This window comes from Pygocentrus nattereri, chromosome 18 (genome assembly GCF_015220715.1).
Source record: "Pygocentrus nattereri isolate fPygNat1 chromosome 18, fPygNat1.pri, whole genome shotgun sequence".
NCBI lineage: Eukaryota > Metazoa > Chordata > Actinopteri > Characiformes > Serrasalmidae > Pygocentrus > Pygocentrus nattereri.
This window is the reverse complement of record NC_051228.1, coordinates 31,622,919-31,641,835: the sequence shown is the minus strand read 5'-3', so window position 1 is coordinate 31,641,835 and position 18,917 is coordinate 31,622,919. Positions and strand designations below refer to the sequence as shown.

General features: G+C 39.5%; 2 protein-coding genes across 11 annotated transcripts; one reads left to right on the top strand and one right to left on the bottom strand.

The window, feature by feature from the left end:
• Nucleotides 1-242: 242 nt before the first annotated feature.
• Nucleotides 243-12,024, bottom strand: tpte (transmembrane phosphatase with tensin homology). 10 transcript variants are annotated; one of them, XM_017681665.2, is made up of 20 exons: nt 11,805-12,024; nt 11,425-11,531; nt 11,146-11,234; nt 9,843-9,920; nt 9,702-9,749; nt 9,394-9,555; nt 7,047-7,166; nt 5,494-5,593; nt 5,042-5,105; nt 4,877-4,941; nt 4,710-4,770; nt 4,541-4,622; nt 4,361-4,449; nt 2,243-2,304; nt 2,072-2,152; nt 1,885-1,990; nt 1,516-1,613; nt 1,301-1,396; nt 1,133-1,203; nt 913-1,015 (listed from the first exon to the last, which is right to left on the bottom strand). In XM_017681665.2, exons 3-20 carry the CDS (start codon nt 11,193-11,195, stop codon nt 913-915), a joined length of 1,536 nt encoding a protein of 511 aa, XP_017537154.1. In that variant the 5' UTR covers nt 11,196-11,234; nt 11,425-11,531; nt 11,805-12,024. The 10 variants fall into 10 exon arrangements, with proteins under 10 accessions (XP_017537202.1, XP_017537212.1, XP_017537219.1 ...); XM_017681675.2 differs by having other exon boundaries at nt 11,455-11,531; XM_017681684.2 differs by having other exon boundaries at nt 11,467-11,531.
• Nucleotides 12,025-13,894: 1,870 nt separating this feature from the next.
• fgl1b (fibrinogen like 1B) lies at nt 13,895-18,612 on the top strand. The gene is given in 9 exon segments (XM_037547623.1): nt 13,895-13,954; nt 14,059-14,135; nt 14,229-14,451; nt 14,549-14,708; nt 16,029-16,126; nt 16,201-16,280; nt 16,282-16,290; nt 16,408-16,589; nt 18,142-18,612. Coding segments are annotated over 8 exon segments (1,005 nt in total). The 5' UTR covers nt 13,895-13,954; nt 14,059-14,075; the 3' UTR covers nt 18,335-18,612.
• Nucleotides 18,613-18,917: the final 305 nt, after the last annotated feature.

Sequence of the window (18,917 nt, the reverse complement as noted above, 5' to 3'; positions counted from 1 at the left end):
AATATATTTGTCATCATCAACAAATGCAATAGTCAACATTTAATACACTACAATTTGATTATTAGAGATTTACACTAACTTTCCATATCTGGGTATGTGGTCTGTTTAGTGTAACCCTCAAAGCCTCTGCAGGGTTTTTGAGAAGTACCCAGTCAAAATCATCTGTTCAACTGTAATTTTCAGTAATTGTTACATAAAGTAGCCCCTTCTCATCCTGCCCTCTTCAAGAAAAATGAAAAATATTCTACAATGACATGCTCGTTTATTCCAAAACATCTCAGTACATAAACAAAAAGTTTCTGCACATGTCCTTTATTCTTCTCTCGATCCCTCATCCATAGTGGGCAAGTTTAATCGTTTTTCCTTTGCAGCACACTCAACGTTAAAGAGTTCACCACTTTGTAGATGCTATGCAGTGTGTAAGTGTAAGGAAGGCCTAATGGAGGCCTCTTAGGATAAAGCCTACATTTGATCATTTATATTAAACAAGGAGAGAGCATCTTTGAAATCTGGACAGAAGGTCAAAATACTGGTCCTCAATAATGAGTTACACCTGGATTACGAACACTACTGCAACATTTTGTGCAACTGGAGAACACTTTCGTTATACCTGTGCACAAAAACATGCCATCCTTTTGTTTCCCTTTGTAATTTTCCCTTTTTTAAACAAGATGTAAACAAAAATACATTAGCATGGCCTATGCATGGCTCAAAGAAAAGTCTTTATAGTAAGTAGAAGGTATGGGAATGAAGTTACAATAAGGCTATGGCTTTGGTGTTCCCAGCACTCCTGAACCATTAAAACGGAGAATACCTATTACAGGAGAACTGCAATCTATAGATGAGACAAAATGTGGACCTTCTGCCAGGCTTCAGGAACTGGGCTGTGGATGATTTATACATAAGCTCTCCTCAAGGGTCACTGAATGACAGGGTCACTCCAAAGTCTTCCTTGTAGATGTCCCAGGTTTTGGACTTATGTGGGTTGTCCAGTTCCTCCCTTGATAGATACAGCCTATGTTAAGATGACAACATTAGAATACATGAAGCAAGGAAACAGGTTTCAGATTCTGATGACAAAATCAGGCAGTTTAGTAAAAGTAAAAACTGATCAGAGAAAAAAAAGCCTCACTTGTTGTTCTCTACAAAAGAAGTGTTGAACCAGAAATAGAACGGACAGTCCTCATATCCCTTTGGAAGACCCTGGGCAGACAGAAGGGAAAAAGTTGGACAACACAGACAGGTAAAAGGGGTTTAAGTTAAAACCCTCCTAACATTATAAGGCAAAGAGATGACTTACAGCACTGGATTCAAACATGATCTTCACATCTCCACAAACCACTGGTCCCTCTTGTAAACTGATCACCACTGCATTGCTTCCAACATCTGGGAACAGCTGGTAAAATACATAGTAAATGAGTCTCCGCTCTGAAGTGTAAAATATAACAAAAAGGAACATAAGACCCTTCCTATCCAATTCAATATGAATTCTACATCTTTAAAGGCTGTGCTTACCGCACAGTTTTCCTGCTTGGCACAGACACATTGGAACACCTGCTCCTTCTTCACTATGATCCGCACCTTCAGATCACTGCCATTACCTTTTCCCACACCTGCACAACAACAAAGCAGTTGTTTGCCAAATGTCAAAACTGGCCTTCCAGTTACATGAATCCATTTCCAATTCTGTTACTGAACTTACTTATCATAACACAAGACCATGAAAAGCACACAGGCCAATTTACTATAAATCTATGTTGGTCAAGGGCCCCTTGATAATCACTAATCCATTCCTAGTCAAAACTGATTGCCAAATTTTGAACAGTCACATTATGCAGTGATATGAACAGAACTCAGTTGTGTTGTCTAGTGCTGTGTGAATACCTGCAATAGAGTGAATGCGCAAACTCTTTATTTTCAGGCTCTTAGGGGGAGGCAGTTGCCGGTCGTAACTGTTCTTCATGATCTCATAGTACCCAACGTATCGGCTCTACAATTACAGGAAGAGAACCTGTCAAACTAACTCCGTTTGTGAAAACAGTCACAGCTCACAGAAGTCAGAAAGACTCACCTGAGACGGAGTTTCAACTCCCTGAAACTTTGAGCTCATGCTTTTGTCAGTGCGTCTCTCCCCAAAGTAGTCCAGGCTGTCCTGTGGAATACAGTAGGAAAGAGGCACATTGAAGAGCAGCTCTGACACTCTGACTATTCACATATTTTCATCTTTACAGAAGATCAGTACCTGTGCACTCTCAAACTGATCACTATCAATCAGCCAGGTACACACCATTGTGCCTGTACGCCCTGTCACAGAAGAAAGGAAGAAAAGTCCTCAACCTGACTTGCCAGTCACTGCAAATATGAAACACTAGAAGGCTAATAACAGTCAAGCTATGATTTAGATAAACATTAAATTCACACATTTTCCCCATTATTCCAAATGTAGTTAATTAGCCAAACATGGTGGTTGTCTGACAATGACTTTTAGTTTGAAACCTGAGCTACAAGATGATAAGGTTAGCAATGTACACACTGCCTGACAATCACCACACATCTGCTTCAAAGCACTTTGAATTGTTGAGTAATGTGCCCATGTGATTTCTGCCATTGTTTGACTAGGATGATCACAGTACATGATTCTCTGGACACAACTATTTTTGACCGTTGTAATTAGCTTTCATTATTATATGTGTATGTCACAACAAAGAATGTGAAGTCATTAGAAAATGCATTTATTAAGAGGAGTTTTACAAAACAACAATGGTCCTAACATACCTTTAGAGGGCAGCGGCGAGCAATATTTGTTTATTTTAGCTTGAGCTGTTTTTGTTGTCTGTTGGGAGCTACAAAGTATTGACAGCCAGGGAGCTTAGTAAATACTTAGTAGTTTGGCTCTTAGGCTTGTTTTGTAATGTTTGCATGCAAAGAATGGGAAAAATGTTAATTGCAACTATTTGTATGGCCATTAACCATCAGCTAAAATTTCCGGATTGTGACAGGACAATAATGACGTATGATTTTGATCATAAAAATGGAAAAAGGTATGATGTACTTCAAGTCTAACTAATGTCTTTACTTTTGTACATTTTATAGGTAACAGTAGGTCATTTTGTGTGAAAAACCACATGAGCAAGTCTACTTAAGACTAACTGAGCCAAAGTCAAGTGGGTGATTACGCAAGCAGCTTGTACAAAGCTAACACAGTAGCTATATGATCTTCCATCATTAGAGTATTTACCAGAGCCTGAAGCAAACTACAGGCACCAGCACGTCTTGGCTGATTATATTCAGGGTAAGGAGAAACTGTATTTTATACTTGGCCAAACTATAAACAGACAAGTTATCCTTTCAAACAGCCTTCATCAAATTTTCAGCCTTATAAATAAACATTCAGAACCAAATTCATGAAAGTGTGTTGTACACTTCTAAAGAAATTCAGCCATTTTTATTCAAGTTCATATAAAATTTCATTTCTACCTGAATCAGAGGTCATCTGGACTGTCACAGCTGGGCAAGAGCATGGCTATATATGTTTGAACCACAACACAAGAAGGAAAAATATAGCATGGCAACTTCTTAGCAGTCAGACAAGACTATGGGTTTGCACTCGACTAGATGCAGTAGCAGTTTTGATGATGTTTTACTGCACCTCTCAAAGTGTCAGTGTGAACCCGGCCTCGCGGTGAACGAAGCGCAAAACACTTATCTGAATGCCCCCTAAATATTTCTGTGGACACTCAGTATAAACAGAAAACCCGAGCTGAGGTAGGCTGTTTGGAAATGAGCTAACATTGCTTTAGCTGCTAGAAACAGTTGAAATATTTTGAGGGAAATTCAGTTTTCCATTCACACACTGAGCTCACAGGTTCCAGCACGGTTCCTTCTTGTACTGCAGTTACTGCCATGTATGTCTGTTCTATCACTTCAAATGTAAACTTTGGTTAAAAAATAGTTTTCTGGTTGCTTATGAATTAAGCCTAAAAATGTAATTGTGTTATTATACAATTAATGTATTAAACTTAACTTTTTAACTGTAAATGAAGTGTGGAAGTGCATGGTTTTGGACAGACTGTTCCTATTCAAAATATGCTGTATGTGTGGACTGAATAGGAGAGCCATGCCGCTGTGGTGATTCTTGGGAGACAGGTCCTCTCTCCATTCGGAACTTGGCCAAAAACATCACTGCTGCGCTTCTTCCTCACTTTTTAAATGATGCAGCACATTGTGACATTAAAAAAAATACCCAAATGTGTCTGTTCCTCTTTAAGGACTGATTTATGGTGAACTCTGACAGCCTCACACAAGTAAATGTTTCTAGATCACATGACCCTAATGATTTCAGTGTAAACAATAGCATCACCTTTTCCTCCTTTGCAGTGAATGGCTATGATGTTGAGTGGGTCTGCAGCCATCCACTCCCTCACACTGGCAGTGTAGCTCAGCATGTCCCTGAGAGCAACACAACCCATCAGTGCCACACAGCAAAAACTGCAACATGTGAATCATTAAGCCATTTGAAAACGTGCTACTCGTTACTTACTCTAATGATGGCACATTATGGTCATCGATCATCACACGTTCCATTCTATAATGGAAGAACACTGGATCGTAGCCTTTCTCGCCTTAAAATAAGAAAGACTGTGCTCAGTGCTACTCATCAGCACACATTAGTAACACGCATCCAAAGAAAAGCAACAGAGCTCACTTACTGCAGAGATTGTAAACTCTGTAATGATCCGGATGCTTTGTGTCCAGGAATCTGGCAACTTCCTAAAAAGAGTGTCACTTATATAATTGATGCAAATCATGGCATTATAAAATGAGCATCTGATTATATTGTTATTAAAAAAAAACATCTTATGTAAACATTGCTTACTTTAATGGGATTTCTGTAGAGTGCCTGCTTTCCAGATGAAGGGAAGGACATGGCAATAACTCTGTCTGAAAAAAAGAATTACTTGTCAACCATAGAGGCAGATTTAAGTATAAAGGGAGATCCCTTATTATAAAACATGTGGTGTAATAAATTCAGAAGTTCAACCTGTAACGTAGGTGAGATCCAAATCAAATCCATCCTTCTGGTACCGCCTTTTATTCTCAGATACCTGTGAGATTCACAAATACTACAATGAGCGTGCAAACACTGATAGAGTGCAAAAATGCATCTGAAATGATGACATGTTCAAATGTAATAACAACATTCAACATATCGCTGTTGTCAGACCAAAACCTTGTATCTCCAAATGGTAACTTTACAGGAGAAAGGGAAAAAAAAACTAAACAAAAAAACTAAATAAAAAAACAACATACTTTACTTTTAATGTAGATCAATGAAACCAGACAGCCCCTTGCCCCAATAATTTATGGCCATTTCTATTGGTCCATTCATCATGAAATTTACACATACTGCAACCACCAACAGACGTTTTACAAATATGTCAAGAACTGAAAAGCCAACACCAGCGATGTAGTGTCTATATTTCTAAACCTTACCATTCTTCTGGTGACCTTCTCCAGCTCTTTCTTTTGAGAGGCCAGGCGAAAGACACGTACCAGGATAATTATTCTCAAAGCCCTCAGGATGCTTACTAACCTGTTGACAGTAGACAGAATGGACCATGTTCATCAAAAGGCCATCTTATTAGACAGCACTGTAAAACAGCAGATAAAATATCATTTTTAAATTACACTGAGACACATCGTGGTAGCAGTGTGCCTTGTAGTGTATTAAAACACATTGGTGACTGTTACTGATGAACTGTGACTAAAACAAATAAGGCCGCACCATTCTTTGTCCTTTTCTTATACTAATTCTGGCACCTAAACTCTGGTGTTTCATGGGGAAAAACTCCAACTACACTGCTGTGTCTGATCCACTTGTGCCAGTTGAACATGCATGTCACCACCAGGTCAGTGTCACTTAAATACTGAGAATGATCCAGCACCCAAGTAACACCTGCCAGGGGATGTACATTCTGACCAATTTTAATATTAAGAGCATCCTGTTCACCAGTTACTTCATTCACTGGTTAATTCATTCAGAGTTTGCTGTGAAATGGGGCATTGTAGAGAAACTTGCTGACTCATTTGTACTTTGCAGTAGTGGTGATGTGAACCTGGGGTCTCAATGTCTGCAACACAAATACAGCCATTTAATTTACGATGCAAAACCACCAGTGAACCTACAAGTTTTCAAAATTTTTTTATATGTAATGCTAATAATGGTAAAAAAAGTGGTAAATCAAAAAAAGGATGTTTTCCCTGGGCACTGTCTGGACTCACACCACGCTGCACCTCTCTGCCATGAATGGATTTTTAAAATAAGTCTGATCCCTTATTGCAAAACTATCAGAAAACAATTTGTCATACATCAGGCAACATATTCATAACCATTCAGTATAATAACTTTGTGAGGGAGCTTTAAAAAGCATTAAATGCTTCAGATGTCTGGTTCCCATCACTGCCACTGTAAACAGTACTGATGCTGCAAGTTTCACTAGAATGAAGTATATCATATCAAACCACTTAATGATTTTTAAATATTATTGTTTGAGTTATGCAGAAATAAAAAAAAATGGTGCAACTCTCCTTTAAGGTCTTTCTTTGTATTTCAGAGTAGCAACGTATAACATCGTACTTACTCCAATATATGAGCAAAACTTTTTCTGTTAAAAACATAAAAATCTGTGCTTCAATGAATTTTTGGTCTGCATGTTCTCCATCTTCTAGTGGGAAACATCCAATAGCTAATGGAAATATCCAAATAATATCCAAATAGTAAAATATTATGCTGAGAAACAGATGGACTGTAGTCTCTAATTGTAGAACTACAAAGTGCATGTATCTGGTAAAAGGAGCTTATAAAATGGATAATGAGTGTAGCCATAAGATACCTAATAAAGTGGCCAATATGCAAAGGTCTATATGCAAAGTCGAACACATCATTTTGCTGATAAAAACAAAACTTCTTTAAAGTAAAAAAACAAACAAACAAACAAACAAACAAACAAACAAACAAAAAAAAACATGAATATTTTAAATGGCACCTGGGAATTAGGTCTGCCCCGGAGAAACTGCTGAATGTATAGACCACAGTGACAACCAGAGTGATGATCACGATGCATGCATCCATGACGTTAAGCTTGGAGCTGAAGTACACCTTGAATCTGAAACATGAGGAGGAGAGAGTTGTTAAATAATAAGCTGTCATTAAGCTTTTGTCAGGAGTGGCATTTTAGAGGAAAACCACACAAAACATAATCACAGCCCAACACCGTGCAGGACGCTTGGCATTTGCCAGAGAACACCAGGATTGGCAAATTCGCCACTGGTGCCCTGTGCTCTTCACAGATGAAAGCAGGTTCACGCTGAGCACGTGACAGAGTCTGGAGACGCCGTGGAGAGCGATCTGCTGCCTGCAACATCCTTCAGCATGACCGGTTTGGCAGTGGGTCAGTAATGGTGTGGGGTGGCATTTCTTTGGAGGGCCGCACAGCCCTCCATGTGCTCGCCAGAGGTAGCCTGACTGCCATTAGGTACCGAGATGAGATCCTCAGACCCCTTGTGAGACCATATGCTGGTGCGATTGGCCCTAGGTTCCTCCTAATGCAGGACAATGCTAGACCTCATGTGGCTGGAGTGTGTCAGCAGTTCCTGCAAGATGAAGGCATTGAAGCTATGGACTGGCCTGCGCGTTCCGCAGACCTGAATCCGATTGAGCACATCTGGGGCATCATGTCTCGCTCCATCCACCAACGTTGCACCACAGACTGTCCAGGAGATGGCAGATGCTTTAGTCCAGGTCTGGGAGGAGATCCCTCAGGAGACCATCCGCCACCTCATCAGGAGCATGCCCAGGCATTGTAGGGAGGTCATACAGGCACGTGGAGGCCACACACACAATACTGAGCCTCATTTTGACTTGTTTTAAGGACATTACATCAAAGTTGGATCAGCCTGTCGTGTGTTTTTCCACTTTAATTTTGTGTGTGACTCCAAATCCAGGCCTCCATTGGTTAATAAATTTGATTTCCATTGATTTGTGTGATTTTGTTGTCAGCACATTCAACTTTATACAGAACAAAGTATTCAATGAGAATATTCACTCAGATCTAGGATGTGTTATTTGAGTGCTCCCTTTATTTTGAGCAGTATGTGTATTATACACATACGTATAAGCATACATATAATACAAATATTTGAGATTGTTAAACTGCATCCAATAAACCTCCATTACTCGTTAACTACACTAGCCTCAAAGGTCCAGTGCAAAGCTAAAGAAGCCAAAGTTGGACAACAAACATGCCTTTGGTAATTGAGCCCCACCAATTAATTTGATCTTCTCCTTTACTTTGTACAACCTTTAACATAAAAATGCCAAACTATGCTTTGTTTGCATTTTAGCAACCACAGACCATACCCTGTTTCTTTTACAAAAAAAAAAAAAAAAAAAAAAGCTACAAATACTGTTTTTCATTGCAAGGGCTCATTATTGACTACATTTGGAATAAGAAAAGATTGGGTATATGTAATTCTTGGCTGAACCAGCGCTTTCAATTCAGACTAAAAATGATTTTTTTAAAGAAAAAAAATGTGATTTTTTCAGATTGCATAACTGGGTCAGTGTAAAAGGCTTACAGAACTGTCAAACAAATGTGTCACTCTGGTGGGAAGGAAACTGCTGCTAAAACAGCACTTCCTGCCACAACCGAGTATTAGACTCATCAGGAATGTAAAATGACTGTCTCTCTGACTGAGCTGCGTTTTCATTTCCTGCACAGTACTAAATGAGGGCATATTCATATGGTCACATAAGTAGAGCAAGATACAATCTAAGCTGATATCACACATATCCAGCAAGTTAGTTAAAGAGGAATTCCACACATTTTTTAAAATCAGAATGTCAGAATTGTTCACAGTGATGGCCACAGCAACCAGATATCCCAAGGATTTAATACGTCTAAAAGCTACAATGCAAAATGTATATAATGGACCCTGGACAGGCCACCAGTCCATCACAGAGGTGCAACAGTACCCAAAGAAAAGTTTTTTTTTCCCAGATTTACCATTTTTACCACTTTCAACATACATACACAAACTCGTATGTACGTGTAAGTTCACCTGGCCTTTTGGATAGCAAAATAAAACGGCTATATTTGAATTGCAGACGTCTGGTTACTGTCACCACCAATGTAAAGATAATCTGAACTGGTAAGCTTCTTTACAATTAATTTCACATCAAAGCTACCTGCATGACGTTGTTTACAACTCAAGTGTATAAATTTTAAAAAAATCTCTTTTGAATCAGACCCAACATAAACTAGGACCAAGGTAAAAGCACCTGTAGAACCAACAGAACTGCAACTGTACTCTGCCAAGTTCTGTCTCACTAACCCTTCTACGTAGATCCTCAGCAGCACATCAATGACAAAGAAGACGGAGATGACCAGCGAGATGGCCTCCAGAGGGGTTCTCACTGCGGAAGAGTCTCCAGGGAGGGACAGGTCAACAATGACCAGGACAACGTCCACTATGATGAGCACCACTCCAAATACACTGGTGAGAAGAAGGTAATGCTTAAAAAATTGGGATGTTGAATAACATAAAAGTCACTGTAATAAAACTGTGGTGGCATTCAAATGATCAGGGAAGGGAGTTTAACTGGTGAATCACAGTGACAGCAGAATACAGAAGACACTTACCGAAACCCAAAGGACATCACAAAAGGAGCTATTCTTTTCCTAATGCGACTGCAGGGCAAACAGAGGACAGTGAGTTAAGAAAATTAGAGTGTGATTTATTAGATTTGTTCTATTCTCTATTGTGTTTGTTGAAGCTCTTACTAGTACAGTGTATCTGGTTCATAACTTCCCTCTTTGCCATCATCGATCTGGACTTGAGCTTCTTCCATCATGCCGTTCCTAGTAAAATAGCGAGAGATAAAGATCAAGAGACAGCGGGAGATAAACGTTAGTAATTCATTACATATAATGTACGAGTGAGCAGTTATATGTCCAAACGTTTCAGACACCCTTTCTAACTAGTGAATGCTGTTCAACAGCACAGACACAGCTGGTAAAATATTCACAGAAAAGCAGTGGGATGCTCTGGAGAAACCACACATGATCCACGCCCAATGGCAAGCCTCACCTAGAGGGGTTTAAAGCCCATCAGCACTGGATGCTGCTATGAAGCAGCAGAACTGTATTCTGAAAGGATGGAGCTCCATCCAATAGTTTTGGGATGTGTTAGAGTTGCATTTGTGATCCAGAACGAATCATCCAACATTAGTACCGGCCTTCACTAAAGCTTTCATAGCTGAATGGAACCAAATCCTCACAGCAAAGTTCCAGTATCTAGTGTTAAGCTTTCCAAGAAGAGGAAAGATGGGGCAAACTCCCTGTTAATACCCTTAAGCTCAGAGGAAACACTAAAGTAGATGTCTAGAAACTTTTGGACATACAGTTTATCTGGAACAACCCAGAGCACCAGCATTATCAGTGAAGATCTTCAGTGAAGAGTCCAATTTTACATGTGACACAGCAAAAATGAGCCACAACTGTTGATCATTCCCTTATCTGTATCGGTATCGTGATCAGGATAAAACCTTGTGTCTCCATTTTTGTATTTTTTTGTGTATAATTTGAAAACAGAAGCTGGAATTTATGTTGCATGAACATTAATAGTAAATGGACCAACAGAAATGCTCCAAAATTACTTTGAAGAAAATCTTTTTACATTAACTTTCATTATTAGTTAAGGAAACTTTTTCCTCTTTTTCTAAAATGTCACTATTTTGGAGATACAAGGTTGTTCAGACAGCGCTAAAATCTTAACTTGTGCTTCGGAAGAATGTGATTCACTCAAAAAAGAAAAAGAAAGAAAGAGCCCTATATGGAGCTCCATGATCCCATTTCTGTGCATTTAGATTTCCGCTTATTATGATTGTTTGGTGAAAAGACTCTGTGATCTAGGAGTGCAGTGCATGTGAAAAACATGTCTTATTTGTAATTTTCACAGATACATATTTAAAGAACATGTATAAAAGAAAGAAAATCTGATTTGAGTGCCTAAGTGCTGCAGAAAGGGTAAAGGCCATTAGTACTGGTTAGACTGAAGTCATTTCATTGAATGTTATTCACTCACCCATTAACGTCTTTGGAATCCAACCCAGGGTGAAAATGCACAGATGACATTTTTAAGAGATTTTTTTTTTTTTTTACTTGTCTCCTGTTCTGTTCCACGAGAAGAAAAGCAACAGTTACCCCTAACATTACATGCGATTTACAGTTTCAGCTGATAGATTTGATAAAAAAGGACTGTTGAAGGGAAGAGGTCTGTTAGACTTGAGGGGAGCTCTAGTCTCTCATTCACCATCACAGAGTGTACAAAGGAAAACAGAACACCAATAAATGTGCAACTCACCAGCTTCTGAAGCCGGAGAAGTATCTTTACCTTGGAATTTACCTGACAGAACTTCTTGGTTTTGTTCAAAACCTCAGCAGTGCTGACCTGTTGAGGGGGCTGGGGGCCTGTGGGGAGAAAAAAACATGCATCTTTTCCCTCGAATCTCCAAATGCAAGCAAATGCTAACGATTCCACAGCAGATGTCTTAAGTTGGTGATCTAAGGAGTGCTCAAAAGGCTTAAAATCTTAGCCTTGAACGCAAATCTTCACATTACCCAAAGTGTTTAGTACAGACTTGCACTAAAATAGTGCGACGGCAGACTGAGACAAACGAGGCAGCATCCGCGGAAGGTTACAGTATTTTCCTCCGTTTGTTTTCTTTGCCTTCTGTGTCGTACCTTCTGTCCTGTGGTCGACAATGTTTAGTCGTTCCAGTCTTGCATGGCTTTCTCTGTGTCCTACTTTATTTCACCGTTACTTTACGAGCTTATGCTCTTCTGACTGTCTCGTGACTCTCAGGATACGAAGGAAAGCGGTTCAAAGGTTCATAGCGCTGTTTTCTTCCTTCTATCCGCACTCATCCGCCCATTCCCTGCAAACGTAGCGGATTTTTAACTTCCTTATGTCCTGTTCTGCCCCCCACCCACCATCACCACCACCACCACAGCCCCAGACCAGCGCACAGCGGCTCCACATGCGGCTCACTTTCTCTGTACGCAGTTAGCAACGGCCGAGAGAAATGATCTGCTATGAAAAATTAAAATGAATACAATTTTTTAAAAAATCTTTAAATTCTAGCTCAGATTTTGCAACACATCTTACGTCACGTCCTCTCTCAGTCACACCTGCCAGAATTATTAAACTCCCTAAAAATTGATCAACGACCGCTGGATTACAAACGATTACGCATTGTTTCTAATCCGTAATTCTCTGTAACATCATATCATCTAAAGAAAAATGAATGCCAAAATATTCTGTCTTCAGCTGCTTTAAAGAAAATGAGAGACTAAAAATCTTTTTTTTTTTTTGCATAACCATTTAAATCCTACTCAGTACAATTTGGTAATATAATAAATAAATAAATAAATTACTAAATAAATAAATAAATAAATGTATGCTGCTAACAAATAAGGCCCGCCTCTTCACTGCAGGTGGGCTCATAATCAGTCATGATCGATATGACACAGGCACTGAAGATGCGCAGCTGAGTACTGCACTTTGATTGGCTGTTCCAATCCGATCCGCTAATTCATTCTTGCAGTCTCATGCTAGTTCAATCCTGCATTCTGATTGGCTAGTTAAATGCTGCGACCTGATTGAACAGCTGAGTACTGTGCTCTGATTGGCTAGTTTAACACTGCCTTCTGATCATGACCGTCATCTGCACAAGCGATTAGTATTATTCTTCATTTCTATTGTTATTCGTATTGTTAGTATTATAGATGATATTGATCAAATCAAGCATTTTTTTTCAGGTTTTTTAAACTTGCACTCAAATTTACACACACTCCTTTCACTGAGTTTGATTGTACAGTTACACCAAAACTATCAGTGAAATTTACATGTACTTATTTTACTGTTAGACTTGAGTGTACATAATATAATTAACAAGCTAAGCTGAATCTTGCCAAATGATTGGCTATCTGAGTGCTGCGCTTTGATTGGGTAACTGAATCCTGCAATCTGTTTAGTTAAATCACTCTTGCAGTCTGATTGGCCGGATGAATGCTGCAATCTAAGTCAGTTGTGGAATCTGGTTGGTAAGTTCAATCCTACCTTATGATTGGCTGATTCAGTCTGGGTTCGTTAGTGTTTGAACACTTTAATCTCACTGGCTTGTTGATTCATGTGGTATAATTGGCTATATGAATGATGCAGTCTGATTGGCTATCTGAACCCTTTAATTCAGCTGGCTTGTTGACTCCAATCCTGCAATCTTGAACATTTACAGACCATGGGGGTGATTCAGGGGTGGAGCTGCTACTTCCATCACACTTTGTTTGGCCCATGGACCTGATTCAGCCCCTCTCACGTCATCAGATGTTGCTTTGTCTGACCGACCACAATGTTTAAAGTGACAGGAACTGGACATGTACAGTTAGCGGGTATAAATGTATAGTTTAGCATGTGTTATCCTCTGTGCTGGGGTTCGAACCCCTTTTCGGTGAACTCTCTCATGTGAAACCATTTTGCGTGAATTCTCCATGGAGGAGTTCTGTACTTCCATGGAAAGCCCTAAACACAGCATACTTCTTGATTTTCATAAGGTAATAAATTTCAGTTATTTTTAAGAAAATGCAAAACTTCACAATATGTTTTTTTTTTACACCCCTTTTTTGGTCAGGAACAGCACTGTCCTAGAAGAGGCCAGTGGAATGCAAAGAATTGGAAATGGTGAAACACTTTCTCTGGACTTAATATAGACCATGCGGAACGGACTGCGCCTATAAATAATGGAAATAAAAACGTAGAAGGCGTTCACACCTGATCTCTCCGTGTGCAGAGGCGCAGCAGTTCTTCAGTTCTTCAGAGATTAATCCAGCTTTCTGTGAGTTTTTACTACTGCTTCTGTTGGAGTCTTAAAGCACCTGTGATTAGCCTGTTAAGAAGCTACTGCTTTTTTGCTTACCTATTTGATCCTGTTGGTCAAAGCTCTTTTTTCAGCTGACATGTCAGAGTTGGTACTCTTTCTGCTGGTATCATATGGGATTGCGTCATCGGGCGTCTGGGTAGGTGACCTTCTCTTGTTACTTTATTAAACAAGCATTTATTATGTTGATCAGAAACTGAGAAACCTTTGGTCTCCGTTTTGTTTAATTGAGGGAGAGGATGATGATGACGAGTGTGGTTTCGAATTGTCTGAGCTAAGAGCCAGTATAAAGAAGCTTGACCAGACGCTGTTGCTCGGCGAGTGGAAACTGGCGCACATGCGTGCCCACCGCCGCTTCAAACTAGTGCCCAAACAAGAACAACCAACAAGCCAAAACGAGACTACTGGACAATCGCTGCTGAGCACAGGAGGAAACCTGCTGGTTCACGACAGAGGTGATATGTTTGACTGTGGTCAGAAGACAGCTATACCTTTAGGCAGGGTATCTTTGGGGGGTTTTGGAGGTTGTTAAAGTTGTTTTGTCCTCTCCAGATTGTTCTGAGTTGTTCGACAGAGGAAAAACAGAGAGCGGCTTCTACCGGATTAAACCCAAAGCGAGCCTCGAGCCGTTCCTGGTGTTCTGTGATATGGAGGATGGAGGAGGGTGGACTGTAGTGCAGAAGCGGCGCAATGGCAAAGTGGACTTCAACAGGTCATGCGCAATGACGCATCACTCCACTGATACAATCTTACTCAGAAAACTGGGCCCGTTTTTAATACTTAAAGGAAAACTCCAGCGTTCTTGAACTTAATCTCTATCTTCAATTATCATTGACTGTAATTTCTTAGACCTCTTGACTATTAAATAGAAACACTCTTATAAGAGATGCTGAAACTAGGCTGAAAAAATGCAGTATTTCTTCAACAGGGTTTGGCTACTAAATTCTTTAGGACGATTTACACCAACCTTCCTCCTGGAGATCTACTCTGCAAAGATTATTGGCTGGCTTTCAGTGGCTTTCACTATTGTTGGCTTTCAGTTTTGTGACACAACAAACACAATGGCCCTTTTTCATCAAAGTTGCATTAAAAGCACATATTTGAAACCCCTTTGATGACGTATGAACTACGATGAAACTTTCTTGTGATGTGGAGGCAAGCAGAGATGAATCAGCTTCAGTGCGTGAAATCAAGCGCCACCACACCAGCACCTCATTTGCATAAAATGTATGTGAAGGACGCCCTAATTTATGCAGATGTTTCACTAATAAAATGACAGCATTCATCATCGAGTGAGCCAATGAATGTGCTTGTAGGCAGAGTTTGTTGTTGAGTAGTGCACTGCCTTCTCTACTGACCATACTTTATATGCTAACTTTACACACTAAAACACTGTATTATTAAAGTGTGTGCAGTGCCAGCTGTGTCAACATTTTTTTCAGGTTCTTAAACTTGCGCTCAAATTTACACACATTCCTGTCACTGAGTTTGATTGTACAGTTACACCAAAACTGAAATTTGCATGCACTTATTTTACTATTAGACTTGAATGTACGTAACATAATGAACAAGGGCCGCTGTGAATGTGGTTTTTCATTCTGCTGGATTGAGGCAATAGAATGTGGAAGAAAAGAAAACAGAAAATGGAGATATTGATATGCGTCATGGGTCTTACAGAAACAACAAAAGTTCTAACTTCTGACAGATGCTGTTACACCTTAAGAATGAAGCAGCAAGTAATGTCCAATTATTTGAGGATGAGCTGCTATCAGTTGGAGCTACTAAGAATCAACAGTGAGGCAGCAAGAAAACGTACCAGCCAACTTAACTGCTTTAGGCTTGTACTGTAATAGTTGCGTACTATGAAAAACAAAGAAAAGAAAATTAAATTGTAAACACAATTTATTAAGATGGCAGTTAATCAACAGTTAAAATTTCTTGATCGAACAGGACTATTTAAAACAGCCGTAACATGCTTGAGATGCATGTTTTCAAATTGTACTTCACTAACTTTTATACATTTCATTTGCAGGAACTGGGAGGAGTATAAAAATGGTTTTGGCAATTTCCAGATAAGTAAAGATGAGTTCTGGCTGGGCAATGACCACATTCATGTCTTGCTGAAGGGAGGTGAGTTGTTGCCATTTAAAGTATAGTTTTTGACCATCACATGCGGGGAAAGTTCACTCTCATTGTTCTTGAAGGTGAAAATGTAATGAAGATTGATTTGATGGACTGGAATGGAGAAAGATCGTATGCAATGTATGACAACTTCAGAGTGGGAAGATGAAAAAGTAGGCTTTCTTATTTAACTTACTAAAACAAAAACAAACTAATATATTGTATTGGTGTTTTTTCTACTTGGACACTACTATTAAACCAAATATCCTGGCCTCCCTCCCTGTACGCAGGACAAGTACAGGCTATACTATGCAATGTACAGTGGCAGGGCAGGAGATGCTTTGTCTGGTGGGAGTAACATGGTGGAGCAGTGGTCTGCCTCCCACAGTGGTATGCAATTCAGCACCAAGGACCTGGATAATGATCGCTACCTGCAGGAAGCTGTGCTAAAGAAAAACAAAGGAGGCTGGTGTACAACAGGTGACATGCACAGAATACATTAGGCCACTGAAGAATCCTTCTCCTCAGCATGTTTGGTTTCAAACTGTGGGCAACGTTGTTGTTAAGAATGCATGATGTAGCAGAAACATATTGATATTTCACAGTATGCAATGCATCACAATATGTCGCTTCTGTGGTTTGTGAACAAACTGGAACAGGACAAAATAAACAAGTAAAACATTAAAGAAAATGTAAGATGATGCCACTTCTCTGTCTGGGTGACCGGTGGTTCAATCTGTCCCACAGTCTAAAGACATGCAGTCAGGTGAACAGGGGATGCTTAATTGGCCCTAGGTTGTGATTGTGTTTTGAATGTGTATGTCTGTGTGTCTGCCCTGTGACGAACTGGCAGGGTGTTTCCTGTTTTCCACCCAATGAGCACAGGGATAGGCTCCAGCACCCCCCCCCCTGTGACCCAGGAGGGTAAGCAGCTTAGATGATGAGTAAGAGATGATGTTGTAATAGGCTGGCATCCAAACAACGACTTGTTACCATGCAGTTTATACAGTTTGTCACTGTTGGAAAAAAACTCCTATCCCTGTATCTGACTTTAAGGAGAAGACAAAATCATACCTTACTTTCAATGTGAGTCAATGCAGCCACCCTTTTTTCCCCAAGTAATTTGACCCATTTATTTTGTTCCATTCATCATGAAATTAACACAAATGTTAAAAGTGGCTGGCATGTTTAAATTCTGCAGAAGCAAATTAAAAACAACAAAAAACAAAGTTTTGTTCTGACAGTGAGTTACTACACACTGGCTGGAGCTGTTTACAGGGTCTCTATAATCAGTCTAAATCTGTCTTTTTATGAAATGTGCAGTTATTCAGTGTCCTAGACGTCCTAATGATATACACAAAATACTTAAAACAATGTATCATGAAGTAATTTATCACAATTTTGGTAACATCACATTGTCTACCCCTATTGCTGCCTTTAACCCTCTGCAAGTGCATGTGTTTCCATTTCTTTCTGCATTTCACTACAGCAGCTTTACATCTTGACAAAATTCCATGTTGAGTGTACAAATAGAAATTATCCTAAATTGCTTGGAAAAACAGCTTCATTACATTGGCTTACATTAAAAGTAAAGAATGCTTTTGCCTTATCCTGTAAAGTTAGTCTTGAGATACATTTTTTTTTTGGACTTGGACAATTTGGACAATTCCAAATTGTTCTCTTGAGATGATTCAGAATCTCTCTGATTTATTTCTGCTTTTTGATTTTGTCACTGTTTAGTTTGATTTATGTTTTTCTGAGCGGCGCCAGTATCCAGCACACTTTAATAAACTCTTCCTTTAAACTGCCAGGTTTAATAAAGGATTTACAAAACGGTGCTGGATGCTGCTTCCCCAGTCCTATTGCAGACAAGACCAAACAGTATATTTCCAATTTGAACTGGAAATTGCATTTGTTGCTGTTTTTATTTTATTTTTAATGTCTAAATCACAGGTTAGATTTCTGTTCCAAACATTACACCCCTGTTCTCTATTTCTGAATATTAAAATTCATAACTGTTTGCTGTTTGGCAGGTGTCATGCTGCCAACCTGAATGGACTGTTCTATCGAGGGGGAAAATACACAGCCAAACATGACAATGGAGTGGTGTGGAGCACCTGGAGGGGGCTGTGGTACTCCCTCAGACACACGAGCATGAAGGTGCGGCCTGCAGCTTTTATGGACAGCCTGGGCAGTGGGGCGGGACCAGAGGCTTAGATGAAACCTACTGCATTGTGTATGTGTTTGTCACAATTTCAGCATGAATTGAAAGTGGACTTCTGCTGCAGTATTAAACCAATATAAAGCAAATATATTAAGGAGATGAATGTCAATATAACCTACACTGACACTTGCCTGTGAATCATGGGTATATACATTACCTTTAGAAAAGCATTTAACATGTGCAGTTAGACAACGTTTTTTTCAAGCATGTGATAAATTACCAACTCACAGATACATTTTACTGTACATGATAAAGTAACTAAGCATTCAAACTCTCTTGTTTGTCTGAAATGTCATTTATAAGGCTTCTTTTATTAATGTCACATGCTCCCGACCTTGTAAATGAACACAGCGGTTTCCAAAGTAGAGTGCAGGTCACTGAAAAACCACAGAATGGGAGAAAAAATAAATCAGGTTGATATCAGAAGAAAATGCTGGACTGGGAATCCGAGAGAAAAAGGGAAAGAATCTAACCCTGTAACAAATCTATCCTGAAATAGCACAGACTCACACTGTGCGGCGTCATGTTTTTGTTAGCTGAAAAAAAGTCCTTTAAGTTTAGTTGTTGCCTTAGAGC

What these genes read in the sequence shown, in the direction of transcription:
- tpte (XM_017681665.2), bottom strand. Translation starts at nt 11,195, where the DNA reads ATGTCATCTGTGCATTTTCACCCTGGGTTGGATTCCAAAGACGTTAAT. An exon ending in GGGGCAGACCTAATTCCCAG is followed by an intron (nt 5,594 to 7,046) that starts GTGCCATTTAAA and finishes TACTGTCAACAG; the next exon opens with GTTAGTAAGCATCCTGAGGG. An exon ending in CCAAGCAGGAAAACTGTGCG is followed by an intron (nt 1,397 to 1,515) that starts GTAAGCACAGCC and finishes GTATTTTACCAG; the next exon opens with CTGTTCCCAGATGTTGGAAG.